The 20,579-nt window shown below is 40.2% G+C and overlaps 1 protein-coding gene and 1 long non-coding RNA gene across 10 annotated transcripts in view; one reads left to right on the top strand and one right to left on the bottom strand.

Moving 5' to 3' along the window:
- The first annotated feature begins 5 nt into the window (after positions 1 to 5).
- Positions 6 to 20,406, top strand: LOC145506271 (uncharacterized). Its single transcript, XR_014053679.1, has 3 exons — positions 6 to 198; positions 16,801 to 16,923; positions 17,073 to 20,406. It is a non-coding gene; the product is annotated as an uncharacterized LOC145506271 (long non-coding RNA).
- The window catches only part of CAMTA1 (calmodulin binding transcription activator 1), a 975,729-nt gene continuing 956,725 nt past the window's right edge, over positions 1,576 to 20,579 (bottom strand). For all 9 annotated transcript variants that reach the window (XM_081490412.1, XM_081490413.1, XM_081490414.1 and 6 more), the window contains 3 exons: positions 19,875 to 20,068; positions 18,317 to 18,391; positions 1,576 to 4,824 (listed from right to left, as the gene is read on the bottom strand). In XM_081490412.1, the coding sequence (XP_081346538.1) occupies positions 4,761 to 4,824; positions 18,317 to 18,391; positions 19,875 to 20,068 (333 nt within the window). In that variant the 3' untranslated portion in view covers positions 1,576 to 4,760. The remainder of the gene's footprint in view (positions 4,825 to 18,316; positions 18,392 to 19,874; positions 20,069 to 20,579) is intronic.

Here is a 20,579-nt window from a genome sequence, read left to right as displayed (position 1 = left end):
GGGGCGATGACGTCACCGGGAGGAGCTGACGGGGAGGGAGAGGTGCGCGAGGCCGCGAGGGTCGCGCCGGAAAGGGGCGGGGTGTGTCGGCCCCCCCCACCGAGTGCTGCGGCCGGTTGCTGGGCGACTGCGGGCTGTCGCTGCCCGCGCCAGTGCTGACATGGGGCACGTGAAAAGGCACCGCGGAGATAAATGAGGGTGAGGGCGTTTTACGTTATTCTGGGCGCGTGAGTTATTCCTCTGACCGTGACGGCACTGGAGACAGCCCTTGGGCTTCTGCTTCAAGTTCCACATTAATCCAGTGGTCCTGGAGACACCACATTTTCGCAAGAAACTTGTTAAAATGGGAGGGGAGGTTCATTCGTAGTATTTGTTACAGGCGTTGATTGGGTTAGGTTTCCTTTTCGTGTGTTCATTTGTGACACATATCTGTCATTGCACAGACCTTATTATTAATATAATCTCTTCATGGAAATCTTGATATCAGGGACTGTACTTTCTACCTTTCTGTATTTCGGGACACCAAGCACAGAACAGGTCCTCAACTTGTGAATTTCTGGTTGAGGCTGAGGCACAAATCTGAATGTAGTGATTTACTGTGCAAGGAATTTCAGTTGTACTAAAAGCGTTCCCACCAACAAAGGCAACTCGAGCGTTAAATAAACAGAACACCAGTAGGTCAACTGGCAGAGTAGATGAGAAATGAAAAAAATAACATCAAACTGTCTTTTCCAACTCTAAATGGGATTTAAAAAAGGATATTGGTGAATATTAGAATAAAGAGAGTGTCACAGAGGTGAAATTCGGATTGGGTTAAGTAGCTAACAGGAGAACTTTCCAGGCATGGGAGGAACAAAACATATGAACAAAGAAAACAGTGGACCTGGACACGGTTTGAACAGACCAGCCAGGGGGTGCAGGTTGGGGCACAGATGAAAATCAGACTGAGTGGAGAGTGAAAATATAACAAGAAAGGAAAGTGTCATTTCAGTGCAGTGTGCTCTAGAAATCACTGAGGCATCACGAAACTGGGAGATCTGTCGTGCAAGACTTGTCTAACAGCAGCTCTAGAATGGTTTAGAGGGAAGAGGGACCACCAGGGAGTTGCGTTTCTGCAGTGAAAGGGAAGGAGACTGATGCCAGGGTTCCGGAAAAGAAGGCTGGGCTTAGTAGTCAGCTGAAAAGTGCATTTTTAAAAACGTCAGAGGGTTTTAACTGAAAAGATGAATTTCGATCCGTGTTTTTATCTTTCCCATAAGTACACTTAGGCTGACAGGTGCCTGAGAAGGTATCAATAACACAAGCACAGTGAATATTGATAGATGTAATATACACATAATCTAAAGCTCTTTGAAATCCTCCTTGAATCCAGTAGTGGACAAGCAAGTGTTCTAGGAACAGTGGCTCTATTAAGAAATGTTCTCTTTCCTGGACAGATCTGAAACTATGTAGCATTCCATGTCAAAACACTGCATCAAGATAGAAGGAACTATTTGAAATGATTTTGTAAGGTTTAAAACCTGCTGATCACCTTGGATTTCAGTATTAGGTGAAGTTAAAGCAACACACACATAGTATGGGGAAATTTTCTTCATTTTTAATTTACAGCAGAAAGAATATAAAGCATTCAGAAAACATTTTCCATATTTTAAGGGCAATTCAAAACATTTTGCATGGTTTCCAGCAGCTGAGTTCTTCAACAGATCCATTGATTCAATGATGCTTTACATGCACAATTACAAAAATAAAACTTACAAAAAAGAAGACATCTAGACTAGTTTTACATGCAAGTCTCAGGGACCCCCCATTGGGCGCCAACTACTGTGTGGAACTGCCATAAGCGACCGTGCAGCCAGAGAGGGGTTCGAGTTATTGTCTCGATTTCGTTCACACAGTACAGCTGATTTCAAATGGGTAACAAGTGTAGCAATTAAATCATCAGGAGACAGAATAAGATTAGCTATTAATTTTATAATGAAATCCTACTCCTGGCACTTGGGAATTCAGATTATCCAAGAAAGCTGCGCTTACCTATCATCTTATATTCAAAATTAAGATTCACAACCAAGAAAAAGCGATCAAAAATGTTTCATTTCAGTGGAAGTGCATTTGTACCTCACCTGGGATTCACAGTTGTACTGGTAGATGACACTGGTAGGTTTTGAACCTACTTCTGTCCTCTCCGAAAGAACGCTCCTAACTCTATGTCAGTCTTTTATCTTCCAGATTATCTAGCTTACTCAGCTAATAATGTAGCATGTGAGACATTTAAAAAAAAAAAAGTGAGGGTTAAAGCAAATCCACTGAGGTCATTACTCCTGTCAAAAGATTGGCTATTTGTACCGTAATGGAATAAATGTACCTAAATTCAGTATTACTAAAGGATATTCTGAAAGAGCTGGCTTTCACATTCTCTTCCCATTTATGAATGTAATTGTGTGTTTGTAAATTACTCAGTGTCCTCCTGTAGGTCAAATTGTGGGAAAATAATGGGTATTTGGGGGAACTGCAACAGTTGCAACAAAACCCACACATTTAAAAACAAAATTGAGTCAGGTCAGTTTACAAATGTACAGGTGGCTGCTAGTTGTGGGGCTGTCACCATTGTCAAAGCTGATCACAAGCAGTAAGACATATACTGTACAGTAATTCAAGGTTGGCAGTGAAAGGAAGTAATTAAAAAACAAGTACAATTATAGAAAAGGCACCAAGAGCACTGACCCCAGTTGTTACCACAATCTTTTTGTATCTACCTTCCTTCTAAGATACCAGTTTAAAAGCTGATTTGTGAATATTTTTAGGCTTCACAACAAGCCTTGAGTTTTCACTTACAGTTGGCAGCCAGAACCAAGGAAAAAAAAACACCAAAACTATTCTTTCAGCTTTACACCAACTGATCCTGAAACTTAACCTGGGAATTTTAAACTGGCATCAGCAAGTGCGAACTTGATTCTCTCAATTTAACATTAGTAGTTGAATTGTTAAAAAGCATCAGATTTCTTTGGCTCCTCATTATGTGGAAATAGTAATATACCATGACATTCCTACAAGACCAGTTTGCATCCTTTTAATTTGTAGTTATTTTGTGTGCAATTTTTATTACATATTCTGATTTCCAGCAGGAGATATGAAAACGTGAGATATTTTTCTATTTTTCATCCTATTTCTTTTGTCATGTTTTGACCGTTCTAAGTGTTCTTTGTTGGAGTGAGTGGATGGTGTTAAGCTATATACTGATTCATCTTAATGATTATCTGTTTAGCAAAAGTAACTTAATTTTCTTAAGCGATATCAGCATTCACATTACTTGGCACCATTGGCAAAAAAATCTTTTAAATAAAATAAACTCCTGGTAGCCAAAATTAAATGTAAACATATCCTTTTTTAAGTAATGTTACTCTGCCTTTTTTTCCTAAGTCTTAATACAGTAGCTCTTTTTTTTTTTTGCAGTTTAGTCATGCTTTAGCAAAATGTTCTTCTAAAGAACATTTAAAATAAAGTACTCTTATAGTGAAATAAAGTTTTTTTTTCATTTTACAGACCATAGCCACTAATGCTTTGCTTTTTTCATTTCTTTTTTCTTGATTTCATGCACATATCTCTTTGTTTTAATATATACAATATATACAAACAATACATCCACATTTTTTTCTCGCTCATTCAAACTATACAAATAATTTTATCTTGCCATGTTATTGACCTTTGTGAATAAAATATTTAGCAATTAATATAATCCCTTTCAAATATTTTCTCACTTTCCATTTCTACCTTCTATATATACACAGAAACTGCTCAGGTTGGATGAGATATAGCCTAAAATATGGAATTTACTGGCCAGAACGCAGCACCACACTGATCTTTTAGGTGGCAAATGTCCAGGCAAGGTTCATGATTCCTTAGAATGACTACAGTTTCCAAGGCTACTAAAAAAAGCTACATGCTTTACCAACTCTCTAAGTAATTCTCATTGCACAAGAAAGTAAGGCAAAAAAATTAAAGTGCTGAACATGAGAAAAGGGATAAGATGATGACTCTCCTCGCAGGTTCTTGGGAGGTGGTGGGGACAAGAAAATAAATTTAAACTCTGTACGCTGTTCCTCGTCACTTCCCATGCATTACCCGTGTACCACATACCCGCCCCCTCTGCAAACTTCCACAAAACACTAAAAACCTGCAGATTTTTAAAAGTTGCATTAAGTGTGCTGTAGAGATTGAAACGCAAACAAACAAATTAAGATCAAATAAACACAGTGAAGGAAATGAGAACACACGGACCCAATAAAGATTTGTATGATCTAAGCCCTCCACTGAGAATCAATCCCAAAAATTCAGCTTCTTGGAAATAACCGACAGGTGCAGGAACAGCATTCTCTTCGTTGCTAGTGCATCCTCACCTTTTCTTATCTATATTTTTGGTATAAATATTTGTACAGTTCCACACGATGTTTGAATACAGCCCTATGTGAGAAGGAAGACGGCTTCTTCCTAAGAGGAGGAAAGCCTCTTTCGATTCCTCGTGGTGTCTTGTTTGCCCATGATCCAACAGAAGATTGAGTTCCAAGATGTCTTGCTGATCAAATTAAAAGTTGTCCATGAAAGTGCAAATGCAATGACCAAAACATTCCTGTTAAAATCCTGCAGCTGATCTCCCCAAAACTGCAGAGGGATTATGTGTGTGTATGTGTGTGTGTGTGTGTGTGCGTGCGTGTTGTTGCATGTCTCTGCTAAAAACAGAAATGAAAACAGTCTGAAAAGCAGTGTCACATTGCTAAGGGATGCTGTTGTATGTCTTCAAGTTCCTTGGCCTTTTTCAATTCTTTCACTCTGGAAGAGAAACAAAACAAAATACCAGGTGATAACTATAGAGTGAAACTGTTACCAGATAAAGGAAAGGGTGTGGCCATTTCCCCAGGAAGTGAAAAGCCAAGACAAAAACCCTTCTGAGGATTGATGGCTAAGGAAACTCCTGTGAAATCGCTGGGGAAAATATTCAAGAGGAAGACTGCAGCCTTCCTGAAACTCTCCTCTATATCAAGAGCTCTAAACACAAAGCAAAAGCAAAGTTGAAAGCATTAAATCAAGACTAACAATAACGTGCTCCTTCTAGAAAAAGTTAATTGGTCAAATAACTTTCTTTTTAGCCTGGTCGACCCCCACGAATGCCCTGTGATTCCACAGGGTGCAAGCTAGGGTGACTGCACACACATTTGTTCATTAGCTTTTGATATACCTAGGGCACCAGTTCTTGCTTTGCTCACAGACACAAGATCCTGAGCTATCTTGAACCTGTTGGGCTCCCCTGCACAACTCTGATTTTGCCCAGGTATTGTTCAGTCTTTCTGATTTTCAGAATTGCTTACTTTCCTCCCATTCCATATTGTAGCTTTAAAAGATGTTTGGGTCACTTCCCCCCATGCCCCTGGGTAGACAGCACCAGGGTGCAATACCAATAAGGTACTTCATTCTGTTTATCAAATGTGTTGTGGTAAACAAATTTAAATTGCTATAAATAGAGTCAGGGAAAGTTCACAGCAAATTATTTGTTGACTGCTTTCAGTTGAAATTTTTTAATATTAAAATTTGCCTTGGCTTTTGAATGAATATGGCCCCCTGATGCAAATGGGGACCTGGGAAAGAGGTTCTAAGCTAAAGAATATATTTCTCTTTATTGTCAGATAACTAAGAGCTTGCCTAACTACTGGATTGGTCAAAGGCAAGTGTAACTTTAGGGTCTAACTTCTGAAGTCAATGTGTGCTGTGTTAAGTCACAGATCGTTTGCAGCACTGCATGCCTTGTGGTAACATTTGTTTACTAAAAATGGGTGTGAGAGGATGATCTTAGCCACGCAGAAGTGGCAGTTTCTCTAGACACATACACTCTACCTCAATAGTATAACAAGAAAAAAAAATCTGATTTGTTTTCCCAATATGGTCCTGTACAGAGCTAATTCCCAAATACTGTTTTCTCATTCTCTAAGAGAATGGCCTCTCCTGTTACCTTAAGTTATATGGGTAAGTTTAAATTTTATTTCAAGGCGACTGCTAGTTTCCTTTCTAGAGAATGCTTAAGTAGAAGAAAACATTTTGAAAAACCAGTAATAAGTTATGGCTCTATTGAGGTTGGCATTCAATGAAATGGCATGTGTGCTATAATAGTGATTGAAGAAAATTATATTTACCACCTCCAGGCAGAATCATTTCTGAGTATTCTGTCAAGTTGATATGGTCTCTTCAAAGAGAAGATGCTCTCTTTCAGAAAAAAAGCTTTGTCATTTTATCATCACCAAAAAGAATTATGATGTTTGAAAACGTACTTCTTTGTCTGATTTATTTACTAAATATACCAAGCCCAGATTGCTCAGTGTATCTTCGAAACTATGAAAGCCTTCTTTCTTAACAGGTACACTTAGAATACCCTGCTATATTCACAACTGCATCCAGGTATCATTTGAACTTTATGATTAAGTATATTATGGATTATTAAATTTGGGGGTACTCTGGGTCATACTGCAGTACAAAAATGCACATCATTATAAGTCCCTAGTTTTGGACATGCATACTTGATAAATAAATGGCTTTTTAAAAATTGAAACATGCCATATTCTGTGTTCAATTTTTAAACATGCAATATCTATACTAACAATCGTCTGGCTGGAAGAATGCAAGGCATGCACCGATGCCACCTTTCCTTCTGGGCATGCAATGTACTCGTACTTGTGCAGACCTCCTTGCCGAATTACCGCAAAATGTGCATGCTACTTCAGATACGACACCTGACTTCTGCACTAGCACAGGACTCATTCACAAATGTGCAACAGAGACTCCATCACTGGTGAGACTTCTAGGATTTAAAGACCTCTGAACTCAAAACCTGAGAGCATAAACACAAAGATCTCCATTCACAATTTCTCTAGTGGGAACAGGAAGGCTCTACAAATGTTTTTTTTTTTTTTTTAGTAAAGTCTTCAAGTTTTTATTTTTATATTTTTATTTTTTGGCCATGCCGCACAGCATATGGGATCTAGGCTTCCTGACCAGGGATCGAACCAAGGTTCCCTGCAATGGAAGTGCAGAGTCAGGCTCGGGTCCTTCGTCACTGGACCACCAGGGAAGTCCCGCTTTACAAATCTTAAGTCCATCACTGGGATGAACTAAAAAGGAATGTGAATTATAGACCAGAAATATTTTATAACAAATGTTCATTCCAAAAATCTGTAATCAGTTGGTCATGTAGGTATACTGCAAAGTTTTTTAAGTTAAAATGGTCACATTTGTTTCTGTGGCTTTTTTTTTTTTTTTTTGCTAGTTTCTTTCTGAGCTAATTAAAATGTCAACTAAGGTTTTAAAGCTACTCTGTAAATATGGTGGTATAACACTAGTGCTGGCTTCACACACCATTAAGTTAAAGAGAGTTGCATGTCTACACACAGAATGACCACAATTATCAACTTAGGAAAAATGAGACATTCCTATTTCCAGATCCATTTTCTAGGCTTTCTGAACTACTGAATTCCAGTGGAGAATTTAGGTTTTTTTTTGTTCATGGTACAGTTTTCACAATCTGCTTGCATTATAAATACAAAACATCAAAATGAATTAAATGGCATAGGCATTTTTTAAAAGGAAGTTGTTAAAGGAGAAATTATCAAAAAAGGAAGAGAATGCACATTCCAGTAGTTTGATGGGTTCTTTAGTGTGTGTTACCTTATTTAGTCCTCACAACCTCACCATCTTACTCCAATTTGTAAATGGAGAACCTGAGACTTGCAGAATTGAGCAGCCTGCCCAAAATTATCTATAATAGTTAACAAATGGCAGAATGAGTGTTGTATGAAAGGAGAGAAGGCTAACAAGTGGAAGAAGGGCGATTTGAAGCCAGGTTTATCTGGCTTCACTCCACTCTGATGCCTCGAACAGTATCTCAGGGCAACAGCAACAAAAAAGAAATTTTTAAACCCAATTCTTATTTGTCTTTTCCAAAAGTATGTACAGAAAACATGCATTTAGAAATTTCCTGTGGCCTGAGGTGAGTACATTGTTGAAACTGATGACAATTCCTTTTCTCAATTCTAAGATGCCATCCTTTATAAAACCATGTGTTGATTTTATTACAGTGTTTTAGAGTGAAAAAATAGCTCCACATAAAAACGTACACATGGATCTGAAGCAGATCTGAAACATGAAAGGAATAGGTCTAAGAATCAGGGCAGCTGAGACTGTTAGCCTCATTCCCCAATTTCCTGAGCATGTTGATTGCTAACATACCACTGGAAGTGGCTTTTACAGTCTGCTCTACTGAGATCATAAATGGAGGTTTATGTGACTCAAGGGTAGGTTATTAGGGTAAGACAGCAGTGCCTAATTTTTTGTTTTGCTTTAAATCACACGTCAATTGGATAAAGTATGTTTGAATGTTAGGCTGCCTCCCAAAAAACCCAGAAAACACTTATATTCACTGAAGTGAATGAGAACAACTTCTGATATGAGAATTTCTGTTAATAAATTCTAAGAGTTAGATGTTTCAAACCAGAGTATTTCAAATAGTCACAGAAATTTGTGTCTGCCTTGTCTCACTCATGTAAGATGTGAACTAAAAGGCACAGGTTAATTGAAAATACTTCTACCATGAAAAGGATGTACAATAAAAGTTTAACAATTATTATCTCTGGGTGATTTCCCTTGTTTATTTGTATTTCCAGAATGTACTACAATGAGTATGTGTTTCCTTCATAATAATGATCTCTGCTTGTCATTTTATAAAAAAAAACATATTTTTCTATCCATCAGTTACAACCACTGTGTCTTACAAATATTGTAGTCACATGACATTAAAGAACAACTGAAAAATTCAGTGGAGGGGGAAAGATCATTTTTATAAGACTAAAACCAAAATCAATTGATGGAGCTAGTTTCATTGATCCTGCCTATATTGTGAGCTTCTTTTCAGTGTGAAAACTTGGCAAATGTAGAGCAGAATTTTTGAAATTGGAAATATACTTGAAATTTCAGTAACTGTAGTCATCACATCTACAGAACTAAGAATACAGATTTGCCACATTTATAGAACCGAGAAAACAGATGCCCAAATCATCCCATCTACAGAACTGAGAATACAGATGTCCAAGTCACCCCATCTGCAGAACTGAGAATACAGATGTCCAAGTCACCACATCTACAGAACTGAGAATACAGATGTCCAAGTCACCACATCTACATAAATGAGAATTCAGATGTCCAAATCATCACATAAAGAACTAAGAATACAGATGTCCAAGTCATCATGTCTACCGAACTGACAATAGAGATGTTCAAGTCATCATGTCTACAGAACTGAGAATACAGATGTTCAAGTTATCCCATCTACAGAACTGAGAATACAGATGCCCAAGTCATCATGTTTACAGAACTGACAATACAGATGTTCAGGTCATCACGTCTACAGAACTGAGAATACAGATGTCCAAGTCACCCCATCTACAGAACTGAGACTACAGATGTCTAAGTCATCACATAAAGAACTGAGAATATAGATGCCCAAGTCATCACGTCTACAGAACTAAGAATACAGATGTCCAAGTCATCACGTCTATAGAACTGACGATACAGATGTCCAAATCATCACATCTACAGAACTGACAATACAGATGTCCAAGTCATCATGTCTACAGAATTGACAATACAGATGTTCAAGTCATCACATACAGAATTGAGAATACAGATGTCCAAGTCACCACAAACACAGAACTGAGAATACAGATGCCCAAGTCATCACATACAGAATTGAGAATACAGATGTCCAAGTCACCACAAACACAGAACTGAGAATACAGATGTCCAAGTCACCACATCTATAGAACTGAGAATAGAGATGTCCAATAACCTTTGGTTACATTATGTTACACAAACTCAACTAAGGGTTACTAAATTTTGCATTCTCTTAAAGAATTACAAGTGTTAGACTCATTCAGGTTGAGGAAAGAAATGAATCTAATAATGTCCATGTTAAAAAAACAAGGCCTGTGATAATTACACTTACTTGTGAATTCCCTTGCATGGAAGACAGGCAAAGCAGTCTTCCTTGAGATTGGGAAGACAACCATACAGAAAGAAACTGTAGCTTCTGCAGGTACAAGGAGATTGCTAGTCTAAGGAGAGCTGCCAGGACCACGCATCTGAACTTTGCACCCATAACTTGGGAAATGGTCCTCGTGTTACTGGCTTGGACTTATATAGTAATCAGAAGAGTAAGACTTTGGTCTGTGACCATCCAGCTATTAAAATTAAAGACAACCCTGAGATTACCCCCCAAGCATTCTAGGCTGAAAATAATCACTTTAGGAGATTGCTTCAGTCTCAACCCAAACCGCGTTGCACTGTAATGCACTGAAAAGAAAAGCAACAGCACTGAAAGCCAGCAGAAGCCCACGGGGTTTCTGTCCATCAGACGTCCCATGATCATTTATGGATAAATGAAGTAGGCCTGCTTAAGAAACTCGTAGCAAACAATGGCTCCATGGGTAAAGCATAAGGCAAAGCGGCTTCATTACATCTACTTGGTGATGCTCAGCCAGGGAAATGTGTCATGAGTCAGTGGATCTTGGCAGGTATATTCTTGCAATGCTGGACATCAGAAATGTACAGGGCAGCCAGAGGCGGCTTTCTGCTTAGTTACCTGTTGTTCTGAGAGCTGCAATAGCTCGTGGGGGGGGTTAGGAAAAGAGAGGTCTCGCCATTTTCCGGATACCTCATTTGGATTGCAAAATGAAAAAGACAGAGAGGCCCAATAAGAACAACACAGAGCATGTTGTCTGCAGTGTAATACACACCACTGTGTTCCCAAAAGATTCATTTCCTAAAAGAGGCAAGTAAGACAGAATTACTTTGGAGATTTTAATGAGATGACACATCCCACCTTCATCTCTCACTCTTCCCTAAGCCGACTGGGCCACTTGGAAATTCACCTAACGTCACGTTTAACTAGAGAAGTGTGACATCCGAGTTGCTGACAGACACTGTTACTTTCCTCAATTAAACAGCTCACTCACAGGCATTGTTAGAGAGCTTCCCTTTGGATGAAAGTGGAGAGAACCACACACAAAGTCTATGTGTAACCTGCAGAACTTGCTAGTGACCCACTGCAGATATTTGGCTTGACTCTGCTCTCAAGAATCTGTGCTGTCAATGCTACTTACCAAGATAACTAGCAGTATCTGGTTAAGTGTTTGGAAACCCAGCTGTGAAATAGAAAACCTGTTGTTTAAAAATTTGTGATCAGAAAGTTATTTCTTCTTCCTCCAATCAGGGCTGTTTTCCTTCCAGTTGCATGGTTTCACCCACTTTTATTGAACATGGGTAGCTAGGCCAGCAATTTATAAGAAATTGGTTATTTCAATACCGGGAGTTCTGCTGTTTACAATACCTGCAGGGACTATAACAGGTTAAGGCTCTCTTGCAGAAATCTGATGTCATCAGGGAAAGAAGAAATTTGTCGAAGGCAATTTCTATTTTAGTCTCAATACCTTGAGAATAAACCTGTTAGGTAATTCAGCTGTTTTCTATTTTCTTTTTCATCTGAGGCATCCTGGTTTTCTGCTGTAACACTGAATAACACCCTGTTTGAGACACTCAAAATCCAACTGGAATGCAGAATTATTTTCAGCCTGTGCACTAAAAAATTTCTTTAAGCTTAGCAATCCTTCAGCCATTTACTGAAGTTGTATCACACCTCAATGAACTAAAGAAAATAAAAACTGTTGACTCAAATGTCTGTGTTTAATCCTTTCTCAAATAGATAGTTATTGTGTCCAAGACAAAACAAATTCCTCTGACGGTATTAGGATTTGGATGACTCCATTTTAAGTTACTGGATAAATTACGGGAGAAGTCTGGAGGAAAGACTTAAGTGAAAATGAGCTAGATTCGGCGAAGACCATTTGGTGTTTTTTCTTAGCTTTCTCCAAGACTGATAATTTGAATGGGTATTTTCTGATTGCTCAGCTGCTGGAATTAGCCTACTGGCTCCCAATTCTGATGGCTGACATCACTTCCCTTTATATATCTTTCTCCTTCATTAATTTAGGAGTTGGGGTCAAATTGCCTTTTATACACACTATACCATGAAATTTCATTCTTTCACTTTTCAAATTATTATCTCTGAATACATAAACCTTAAATGTCTTAACTATGGTATACTTTATACATCAGTAAGTATATTATCTTCTTTGACATAAATTCCAGGAATATAAATCCTCCTCAGAGAAAGCCCTGCCTCCCAAGGGCCACTTCAACCCAGGGACTCTTAGAAGAAGGGCCATCCTGACTTCTCCAGTGGACAGAGAGGACACGAGATCCTACTGGGAATTAGACAAGACACAGATAAGCTGTTCCCCGTTTCAAGTTGTCGTTTAGTTGCTCAGTCGTGTCCGACTCTTTTGTGACCCTATGGACTGTAGCCCACCAGGCTCTTCTGTCCGTGGGATTTCTCAGGCAAGAATACTAGAGTGGGTCGCCATTTCCTTCTCCTGGGGATGTTCCTGACCCAGGGATTGAACCTGCGTCTCCTGCATTGCAGGCAGGTTCTTTACCACTGAGTCACCTGGGAATTCATACGTTAGAGAAAAATAACCATGTTGGAGGGAACCTGAAAGCTTCTGAGTTCCTCTCTCTCCAGCCCCCTAAGACTGAGAGGGATGGGGGTGTTATGAAATTCCAAGTTTTCATGCATGAGGAGGAGTTTTAGGAACTCACAGCAGGCGTTCAGGAAATGAAGGTGGGGACTCCGGTTGGCATGGAAAAGCACTTCTAGAAAATGTACTCTTAAAAAGGATCATTAACATACCAGACCCTAACAAGCTTCAAAAGTGCATAAGCAACTGCTTTTACTAAACTGTTGGATCCTTGCAGCGAACTATATAAACTGCACAGAACATGCAAGATACTACCACTTATAATTAAATTGAATACTAGGGCATGCACCTGTTCTCTTGGGAGTTTTTTTATTTCTTTTTTTAATGGAAAGAGATATTATCTATGTATGCAGCGAGTGAGAGGGAATAGAAAAAGAGAGAAATGGAGATTTGTGTCCCATTTTTCTCTTGTATTTCAAACACAGAGAAATCTGCTCAAATCTCTGAGCTGGCTCCACCACACGGGACCTAAAATAATTCAACTGTAAGCAACTGCCTAATTCTAGAGAGCTCTGATTAGTTAAATTTACAATGGCATGTAGCTGCTTTACATTTTTTAAAATAAATTTCTCCTTCAGTGTCAACTTTTTACAGGAATAACTAATATATATATATATATATATATATATATATATTAGTTATTCAGTTGTGTCCAACTCTTCGTGACCCCATGGACTATAGCCTGCCAGGTTCCTCTGTCCATGGGACTCTCCAGGCAAGAATACTGGAATGGGTTGCCATTCCCTTTTCCAGGGGATCTTCCTGACCCAGGAACTGAACCCAAGTCTCAATCTCCAGGCAGATTCTTTACCACTGAGCCACCTGGGATCTTGATTTAGGAAGAATGTATAAAAACTCAACTCTCCTGTCACTCTAGGTCAGCAAATTACAGCCTGTGGACCAAATCCAGCCCAATGCACATATGTGTAAATAAAAGTTTTATTGGAATACAGCCATGACTATCCACTGATGGGACTGTCTGTGGCTGTTCTCATGCTTCAATGGCAGAACTAGATACAGTGGTCCTCTCCTTATCCGTGGTTTTGCTTTCCAAGGTTTTAGCTGCCCACGGGTCAACTGTGGTCTGAAAATATTAAATGGAAAACTCCAGAAATAAACAACTCATGAGTTTTAAATTGTGTGCTGAGTAGCGTGATAAAATCTCACACTGCCCCACCTGGTCCTGCCTGGGACGTGAATCACCCTTTTGTCCACCACATCCATGCTGTATACGTGAACTGCCTGTCAGTATAGGCAACAACATAGTATATATACGTATGTATGTTTAGGGTCTGGTACTATCCATCCACTAGGCATCCATCAGGGTCGTGGCATGTGTCCCCCATGGATAAGGGGAACTGCTATATTGCAACAGACATTTATTACCTGGCCTTTTAATTAAAAGGCCTTTTAATGTTTGGATTAAAATATAATGAATAAATATTAGCATCAACAAAAATGTAGTTATATGGGGAATAACCTCTCCAGAGACATTAGAAGTTTGGGAATTTTTGAAGCACGATCTTTTCTCAGAAATCTTGTAAATGATTAAATACAGTGTTAGCATAAGGTAAGAAGGGAGGATGTTGGATATAGTTGAGTTGATAGAGGTAACTGCCATGTTTTATTTTACTTTATTTTTCCACCATGTTAGATTTTTAAATGCATTTTAAGACTATCTCTAGGACAAAAGTTGTCTAGTTAACCTAAATTCAACTCTGATTTTGGTGAATTCAATTTCTGGCTTTTAAAAAACAGTTTTCTGCCCGCTACTTCCTTTATTATAACTTAAGTTGTGTTTGAGCAAACTCCAGGAGATAGTAAAGGACAGGGAAGCCTGGCATGCTGCAATTCATGGGATCACAAAGAGTTGGACATGATTTAACGACTGAACAATAACAACAAAGACTTGTTATAGTCATGTCTGCATACTTACAAATCAGCATCAGATTCTAAAAATCTCACAGACACACGGTCCACTGAACTACTGCTCTCATTTCTTTAAAACACAAATTTTCTTGGAACATCCACTCGGGACCGTAATATAGAATGTACAGTTTTCAGATACTTCACACCACCCTGTCTTTCTTAGCACTGTCATTAAATGTTGGAAGTCAGGTTCACTCACTTTTGGATAATGAATGTACTGGGCTGGTTCAGGAAGTGCAGCTCTGGGTACTGACTTGGCTCTGGTGACTGACTTACCTCCTAGCACTAGGGAAAGGGAGAGTTAGAAAATGAAACTATGTAACTCTAAATAAGAAACAGATGAGTTAAAAGAAGAACATCAGTATCACCTAGCAAGCCTTCTTGCTTTGGAAATTTCCACACAGAAGTAGTTGAATTTCATGTAGCAGATTATTTTCATCACCAATTACCACCTGCTTAAGGTTTCCTTCTAGTGCAGCCTTGTTTAGATTTAAACTTGTCCTACCAGCCACCTTTTTCATACGGAAGGCTTCTCCCACCAAGTGCTAGCATGCCCTGTGGTGGCTTCAGGGCCTTTCACCTGCTCATGCATTTTTGTATGTCTGTATGTGACTGTTCTCCTGTTGTATAAAGTACAGTGTTAGTAGTCAGGGTTAGTTTTTATTTTATTTCATTTGAAATGGATGTGAAACTTTACTGGCATACCTAGGCTGCAGCCCCATGCAAGCAAGCAAAAAGCAAAATATTGAAAATGGAAGGTAAAGATAAACTGGCTAGCAGGCAGCTACACTCACCCTTTTGTACAGCCTATGGTCCACCAGGGGGCTTTAGACAGTAAAACAACACCAAAGAGCTATTAGCATGTGAGGGTCACAACAGAAATCTTATAAATAGCTTTATTTCAACAACAACAACAAAAAGACTATAAAGTAGTTCCTTTTTTTTCTGGAAAGAAAGAAAAGGAGAGTGGTGGTGGGAGATGTGAAATGAGCAGGTAGGAAAGTCACCAATTTATTTTTCGGTCTAAAATTGTTGAGGTCACATGACTTGGCAAAATCATTAAGAAATGGGACACTTGTTGACTCCTGATGCCACTTCCTACCTACCTTTTCTGAGAGGTCATCATAGGAGATTTCCTGTTTTAACGCTTCTAAGGGACAATACAGATGATAGTCTCTCTTAAGATAATATTCAATAACCTGAATGGAACAGCAACGAGATGACACTTATTCTAGGGGAAGTGAGTTCAAACTTCCAGGATGGATTTTCGGGATTTCTTCAAGTTCCTTCATTGACTATACAGGCATGGAAAGTGAATACTGACCATGCATAGTAGACAAAGGTTACTCCAATTTGCCTGCACATTTTTTCTAACATCTGGAATATCAAGCGGCAAGTAAAAAAAAAAGAGCCAAGAGAGGTCATTGTTTAATCCCAAATAGTGAACAGAAATTCAGACCCAGAATCTGATACTCTCTTCAGAACAAATCTTCTTGTTAGCTTCATGAGGTTATTCCTGGTAAAAATAAAGGCTGAAGAAAGACAAAATCCTCATGAAATGCTTCTCTACCAGTCTGAAAAAGGAGAACTCTTAAAAACATGAGTGAAACCATTCCTTCACCCAGGCTCCTATGTGAAGCAGACTTTTGGGCATTTATGTTCTTACCCTCTCAGTTCACCCAATGTAAACACAGTAGGTTGTGGCCAAAAAAAAAAAAGAAGAAGAAGAAAATAGGACTGTATTGAACAGCTTTGCTCACATTCACCAAGGAGGCATTGGTTGTTCAGTAGCTCAGTCGTGTCCTAGTCTTTGCGACCCCATGTAGCCCACGAGGCTCCTCTGTCCAGGGGATTCTCCAGGCACGAATACTGGAGTGGGTAGCCATTTCCTCCTCCAGGGGATCTTCCCAACCCAGAGATCGAACCCGCGTCTCCTGCATTGGCAGGAGGATTGTTTACCACTGAGCCACCTGGGAAGCCCAAGAGGCATTACGTATGCATATTTTCAAAGTTTGAGGATACAGAAGAACCAAGGAGAATTCACCTTGAGAACATATTTGTTTGGTGTGGCTTAAGGAAGAGCAATGCTGAGGGGGTTTTTCTTAAAGATCAAATCTGCTGGGAGAGTGTTAACCACAGGCTCAGTGGTGCTGGGGAGAATCCTCCTAGGCTTTTTGTTTTGCAGGAGGAAGAGGAAGAAGGGAGAAGAGTGTGAACACATATGGAAAAAGGCACAGGGAAGGCCTTGGTATTGTCACCAAAGGATGAAGAGCAACTCCTCGATTTGGCTGCAAGTCCTCTAAGGCAGGTATGATTAAATAATAAGGAAGAGACTGATTTTGGTAAGGCCTGGAGAATTCATTTCATTACGTCCTGGTCCTGCCCCATATTTTGATCTGCATTTTCTAACAAGACTTGCTATTTCAGAGCACTGATATGGGATGTCTCATCACTTAGCTAATCATGGGGAGAACACTCATCATCGCAGGTGGAGAGCAAATGCACTGCAGAGGAATATGGTAAAAGTGCGTGGCAGCAATCCTGGCTAGAGAGCACCGTATGTATCCTAAAGAATGTTCTTTTTAATTATTACTGTGCATGTGTAGCTCTGTCCACTTTCCCTTCCGTGTTCATATAAATGAATTATTTTGTTAATTTAAGTAAAAGTGCACACAAGTAGCCAGTTAACCCCTAGTAAGTTTCAGAGTTAAAATATTGCCAAAGTTAGCAAGCAGACAATTTGAGGAGGAAAAAAACTAAAGTGAAACCTCTGAGGAGTCACACTACACCCAGACAGCTTGGGCTCTGGGTACAATTAAATGGGAAGAAATCGGACATTAAAGAGCTTGCTTTCAAGTTTGGGTCTGTGAACTGCATGGCTCCTGATGCACAGAAAAACAACAAAACCATGTGGAGAGGTGTCTGAACACAGCTCAGACGGCCAGTGTCACAGAAGTGAGGACAGAACATTAACCCATGTAAAGAAAACAAACGCGCGGTTCACCAGCCCCCGAAATCTGAGTCAAGGACCCAGTCTTCACCAAGGCATCTCAAACTCGGGAAAACAGGGAGAAAGGTTTAGCTCCACAGGAAGATGCTGGAGTCATCAGAGCCCACTTCTAGTTGGAAATTCACCTCCCATTTCAAGGTGCCTTTCCTTTCCTGCCCAGTTTCTTTCCAACCATCTCTCCTGTTCCCCATCACAGAATAGTGGGAATTGATCGGTTGATGGAGGGTGTTAGCCCTGACACCACCAGCAGAGGGCACAAGTTATTCAGTGGAAACTACATCAGAAAACTTGGTACTAGTGGTTTCCCATCCTTTCCTTCAGAAGAGAAACTCTCTGTCTTTTCTGTTTGGACACACATTAGCACAGTAAGGGTTTAGAGTGAAGAGCACACTGCTGAAGAAAGATCTGGAATGAAAAGCCAGTCAGCTAAGCTCTCCTCGAACCAAAACAGAAAAACACTGGCACAATCCCCATGATTCAATACACACACAGCATCATCTGGAACAGAGAGCAGTGTTCTCACGACTCTGTCCCTAGATAAAGAGTTCTGTTATCCTGGTGTCATTTTAGCCTGATTATTTGTGGGGTGAGGGGGCGGTTAGCTTCACCTAGGAGTTTATGAGTGGTTAAAGCAATGCGGGTGGTTTCATTCTTCTAGATGAGGAAAATGTCAAAATGAGGGTGAATGTACCTGTGGCGACAACGGCGTAGAAACCTCATTATTTTTCGAGCAGCCTGGTCCTGCTTTTTGGTTAGCAAACTGCTCCTGAAAAAGCCAGAATATGAATTACTGTCACAAGAATGGTGCTGTGAAGTTTCGTGTGTGAAAGCTGAAAGCAAGTCAGTGGTGCGAGAGAACTTTTAACCCAACAGTTCATGCAGCAACTCCAACAGCACAAGCCTATCTCAGGGTTTGAGTCTGGGCATCACTGGGAGAGATGGAAGGAGGCGAGTGTAAATGCTTTCACCACTCAAAGGGAGACAACGGAAGGACTAAAAATAAGATGTCCTGTCACTACTCCTCAAGTCTTTATAAGCTCGATTTGTTGAAAACGGCATTAGACAGACATTCATTCGTCTGTGTTTGGGCTTTCTCAGTTTAGACATTCATTCTCTCTTTCAGCTATTATTTTAAGAATTTTTTTTTTTTTGATGTAGACCATTTTTAAACTCTTTATTGAATTTGTTCAATAAAGAACCGAAGAGCTGACTCACTGGAAAAGACCCTGATGCTGGGAAAGATTGAAGGCAAAAGGAGAAAGGGGCAGCAGAGGATGAGATAGATAACATCACCAACTCAATGGACATGAACCTGAGCAAACTCTGAGAGATAGTGAAAGACAGAGGAGCCGGGTGAGCTGCAGTCGATGGGGTCGCAAAGAGTAGGATACAACTTAGTGACTGAACAACAACAAATTGAATTGGTTACCCCTATTGCTTCTACTTTTTTTTTTTGGCTGCAAGGCATGTGAGATCTTAGCTTCCTCACCAGGGAATTGAACCCACACCCGCCTGCACTGGAAGTTGACGTTTTAACTACTGGACAGCCAAGGAAGTCCCCGGGCTATTGTTTTCTAAACTTTTGTCATCATATTTTCCAGTGCTAAAACTCTTTATGACTCTCTGCAAAATGGAATAGCTCAGCTCTACTTACTTTTCCAAGGTCCTGGGTGTAGATATACTACAGTTTAGACAACTACACTGTGTGTGTGTGTGTGTGGCCCGCGCACTGTGTGCTCAGTTGTGTCGAACTCTTTGCGAACCCTGGACTGCAGCCCACCAGGCTCCTCTGTCCATGGGATTCTCCAGGCAAGAATACTGGAGAGGGTTGTCATTTCCTACTCCAGGAGATCTTTCTGACCCAGGGATCAAACCCACATCTCTTTTGTCTCCTGCACTGGCAGGTAGGTTCTTTACCACAGTGCCACCTGGGCAGCCCCAGTTGACTATATTAGGGTGCCACCTTTCTGAGTAGGAACTGTGGTCCTTCCAGGTTCTGATGCAAGTTGAAACTAGGTGGGGCATCAGAATGACTGGGTGGGCGGTGGAGAGAGACAGAAGGAGCTAAATGGACCAAAATGGGCAAAGGGCCCAAATGTAACTCTACGGTAACACAGCCTCTAGACTGCTCTGGGAGGAAATCACTGCAGGATGCTTCACTCCCTGTACAGACAGATCCGCACATCTGCAAGGGGCTGCTCTTTTGCCCGAGTCAGGGTTCTCCTGGCTACTGCCGGATCTTCACCCACCTGAGCTTCTGCTGTACAATGACTGCTGTCCGGCGTGCCTGCCGTCTCTTGCCACACTTCTTATAACTCCGGTAGAACTTCTGGATCAGCACAGCGGCGCGCCGGCTCTGCTGGAATTTTTTTTGTTCGTAGTAACTCCGGAATTTGCTCTGGATCAGGATGGCAGCCTGGGTCATCTTTTTGTAAAGTGCATACTGTGAGGGCACAAGGAGAAGCAGAGCAGTAACAAGGGGAGCCACGTAGGCGGGGTGTCCTCCAAGCTGACTGGGTGAGGACGGCAAGAAGGAAAACTACTTTTCTCTTTTTGTGTTCTGTTCTGGCTTTAATCATAAAACAGGCAAACGAGGCATCTTTCCACCTACCTTTCCAAAATGGAAAATGTTACTTTAAGAGTCACCTTCAGACAATGCACTGCTTTAAATGTGTTTCCCCCCACCTCAAATATCAAAACCATTTACCCTTCTTGGAAAAAAGCCTTAATAGCAATAAATTGAGACACTTAAGAGTTGAAAAACATATTTAGTAAGTAAAATTTTATGATTTGTTTTTGCTTGTTTTTTGTTTTGGCCAAACTGCTTGGCAGGTGGGATCTTAGTTCCCAACCAGGGATTGAACCCATGCCCCCTGCACTGGAAGTGTGGAGTCTTAATCTCTGGACCACCAGGAAGTTCCAGGAAGTAAAACTTTACACGCTGAAGATGACTA

This window comes from Giraffa tippelskirchi, chromosome 5 (genome assembly GCF_054371585.1).
Source record: "Giraffa tippelskirchi isolate mGirTip1 chromosome 5, T2T-mGirTip1v1.2.pri, whole genome shotgun sequence".
Lineage (NCBI taxonomy): Eukaryota > Metazoa > Chordata > Mammalia > Artiodactyla > Giraffidae > Giraffa > Giraffa tippelskirchi.
This window is presented reverse-complemented; position numbering and strand designations above follow the sequence as displayed.